This window comes from Gavialis gangeticus, unplaced genomic scaffold (genome assembly GCF_001723915.1).
Source record: "Gavialis gangeticus isolate Ggan-Ray unplaced genomic scaffold, GavGan_comp1, whole genome shotgun sequence".
NCBI classification, from domain to species: Eukaryota; Metazoa; Chordata; order Crocodylia; family Gavialidae; genus Gavialis; species Gavialis gangeticus.
In genome coordinates this window covers 14,218,925-14,222,181 of record NW_017728964.1, presented here as the reverse complement: position 1 = coordinate 14,222,181, position 3,257 = coordinate 14,218,925, and the positions used below count along the sequence as shown (strand labels likewise).

At 48.5% G+C, this 3,257-nt stretch overlaps 1 protein-coding gene across 1 annotated transcript in view; it reads right to left on the bottom strand.

Moving 5' to 3' along the window:
• Positions 1–3,257, bottom strand: part of CSNK1D (casein kinase 1 delta) — a 79,890-nt gene that overhangs the window by 76,031 nt on the left and 602 nt on the right. Inside the window, exon 2 of the mRNA XM_019503654.1 lies at positions 3,101–3,184. Within this exon, the coding sequence (XP_019359199.1) occupies positions 3,101–3,176 (76 nt within the window). The 5' untranslated portion in view covers positions 3,177–3,184. The remainder of the gene's footprint in view (positions 1–3,100; positions 3,185–3,257) is intronic.

Sequence of the window (3,257 nt, the reverse complement as noted above, 5' to 3'; positions counted from 1 at the left end):
CTGGAACCAACTTCCAAGAGAGGTGGTGCAGGCTCCTACCCTGGGGGTTTTTAAGAGGAGGTTAGATGAACACCTTGCTGGGGTCGTTTGACCCCAGTACTCTTTCCTGCCATGGCAGGGGGTCGGACTAGATGATCTGCTTGGGTCCCTTCCGACCCTAGAAACTATGAAACTTACTATTCCTACTGTTCTCTTTTTTCTATATTGGCCATTCTTCGTACAATTTAAAAAACATCTGAGAACCCCTGCAGCTCTGCTTTCTTATCAGGATGCTAATTTCAAAGGCCTAGGCATAATAAACCCCAAATTTGTTCTCAATAAGGTCACTTCAAAAATTTAAGTTCAGCTGAAATTCTAGTTCCTGAATCCATTGCTGTAAGCAGTCACCAGAATGCTTTTCTAAATTCTTACAGTGGAGGGGGTGGGGGTGGAGGGAGCAGAAATACAACAGCAAAGGAGGCTGGGGCCGAATTGCTTACCTACCCTAAAGGCACATTTGGGCAAGTCTCCTTCCTCTACTTGCATCAGAGTCCCTCCCCAACTCTTTTTACTCTTCCAGCATATCCTGTATTGTGTACTAGGAAAGGACTGGGGGGAGGAAAGAGGCAGGGGGGTAATGGAAGGCATACACACACACAGCCAAGTCAGTAACGTAGATAAAACTTTAAAATCTGCTGAAGGATATCAAAAGCTATCTATGGTTAAGCAGTGAACCAATATAAGAAAACAGATTAGTTAAAGCCTTTTCAATAACAACTCTTGATTGTTATTTCCTACTTAAAATGGTTGGAAGAAATCAGCAAATGCCAGTTAAAAAAAATGTTTGCTAACATGAAAGGCTCAGATTTTTGTTGTTTTTGGCAGCATATTTGAACATCATGTAGGTGAGCTTTTAAGCACCCTATCAGAACAAGAAGTAGCCAAACAAATTAAGATTTAAACTAGGCATTTAGGTTAGTCACCAAAGGGCTGTTCCTGAAAACAAACAAGCAAGCAAGCAAACAAGCAGACAAAAACCCCACTAGATTTTGCTGAAAAAAAATCCACATCACTAGCTGGATACAGTAACTTCCTTTAAACTTCATGCTTTCATATTGGCTGTTTTGGGCCATTTGGGACCCAAAGGGAGCACAAGCTGAAGCTGAAGGACCTTCGAGCAGAAAGCACTGCAAGCAATGCCCTCTAAGGATTGTCTATGACAGAAAATATGGAACTAATGCTGTAGTGCTGCAGCTAGCTTCTTCATACCTTAGAGCTCTAGTACAGTACCGCGATAAAGAAAGATACAAGTCAGTTTCCTTTATATATCAACTCAAAAGCCTCTGTTGATCTGAAACTATTGCAGGATGCTGTGGGAAGAGGAACAATCTCTTTGTGTTTGTCTGGTGTAAAAAACATCCAGAGGGAGGTCATTAGGAGCAGCTATTACTTTACATTCACACACGACTTCACCTGAATTGACTTCTCTCTGCAGACAACTTTTTAGACAGGCAGGCACCAAGCCACCAGGTTTAAGGTGCTCTCTCTCATTTGTAAAGTGCAGCCTGAAATCCAAAGACAGCCAATGGAAGTTCTGAAGTACAGGCATCACATGTACATAGCAACACACCACTTTCCTCAGCCTTATGCATGAGGCAGTCAAACAGCTCAAAAATCTCCCCCCTTCCCCCAAACAGGCCATCAGCTAGAACACGGAGTTTTCATTGTGTACACATTTTACTCAAGGATAAGCTACCTTGAGAGCCTGCAAAGAAGAGTTTCATTTAGAAGTTATTGCTGATTATGTACAGTCTCTTGAATTAAAAATGTGGCTTAGGAGAAAATAAATTCATACAGTTTGTAGGCAAATCCATTACACTGACCACATGCACAAAAGAGCTTAAAAAGAAAATAACTATACCTATGGCTACTTTGTCACTGTCAAGACAAAAAAAAGCGTTGTTCTGCCTTAGTTTTTAAAAACTATCCCAGGTTTCAAGAACTCCCCTCCCTCCAAGACAACGTGCTACATATAAACATTTGAGTAATAAAATAAAATAAATTCAGACAGACTCAAGTCATCCTGACTTCCTCTTGAGCACACTCAAAATCTTTGCTTAACATTTCAATTAGCAATGCGGTCCAGTGGCCCCAATCAGAATTGAGGGATCACTGCCTCAGGGTGGGGGGTTTATAACAAAAAAAGCAGTTTACAGAAATAACAGAAAATTAGGGCTAGAAGGGAGGTCATCACAAAGTAGGACCAGCCCCAACTCCATCATCCCAGCCAGGGCTTTGTCTACCTGGGCCTTGAAAAACTCCAAGGATGGAGACTCCACCACTTCTCTGGGGAGCCTGTTCCAGTGTTTTACTACCCTCTAAGAAAGTTTTTTCCTTACATCAAATCTAAGCCTCCCTTGCTGCACCTAGAGCCCATTGCTTGTTTACCTGTCATCTGTCCCCACTGAGAACAGTCCAGCTCCATCCTCTTCGCAGCCCCCATGCAGGGACCTGAAGGCTGCTGTTCAATTCCTACTCAGTTTTCTCCTCTCCAGACTCAATCAGCCCAGTTCCCTCAGCTTCTCCCCACCAGTCATGTCCCCAAGCCCCCAAACCATTTTCACTGCCCTTTGCTAGACTCTCTCCAACTTGTCCACATCCTTTCTGCAGCGGGGGGCCCACAACTGCACACAGGACTCCAGCTGTGGCCTCCCCAGTGCCAAATAGCGGGGGAGAATCGGTGCCCTCGATCTGCTGGCAACGCTCCTAGCAATGCAGCCCAGGATGGCGTGAGCTGCCTTGGCAACAAGGGCACCCTGCTGGCTCCTATTGAGTTTCCTGTCGCCCCCAGGCCCTTTCCTGCACCTCTGGCGTGGAGCCGCGCCCGGAGGCCGCGCGGCCTGGACACCCGTTCCGAGCGCTCCCGAGTCATCTTCAGCCGGGGACTCGGGTAGGCCCGGCAAGGCCCCGCTCCAGCCCCGCACCCGGCGGCCGGGCCAGAATGGAGCCGCCGCGCCCAAGGTCGCAAGAGAGGGAGGGCGCGGGCGATCAGTGCCCCGGGCCGCGCCGAGTCGGAGGCCTCCCCCGGCCCCGCAACGCCGCCGCGCCCAGCCCAGCCTACCCAGGTAGATGTCCCCGAATGAGCCGCTGCCGATCTTCCGGCCCAGCCGATAGCGGTTCCCGACGCGCAGCTCCATGGCGGCGGCGCGGCCCGCGGCTCAGAGCCTGGCGGCTCCCGGCACCATCGCGGCCCCGGGACCGCGCGCGGCACCAGGGAG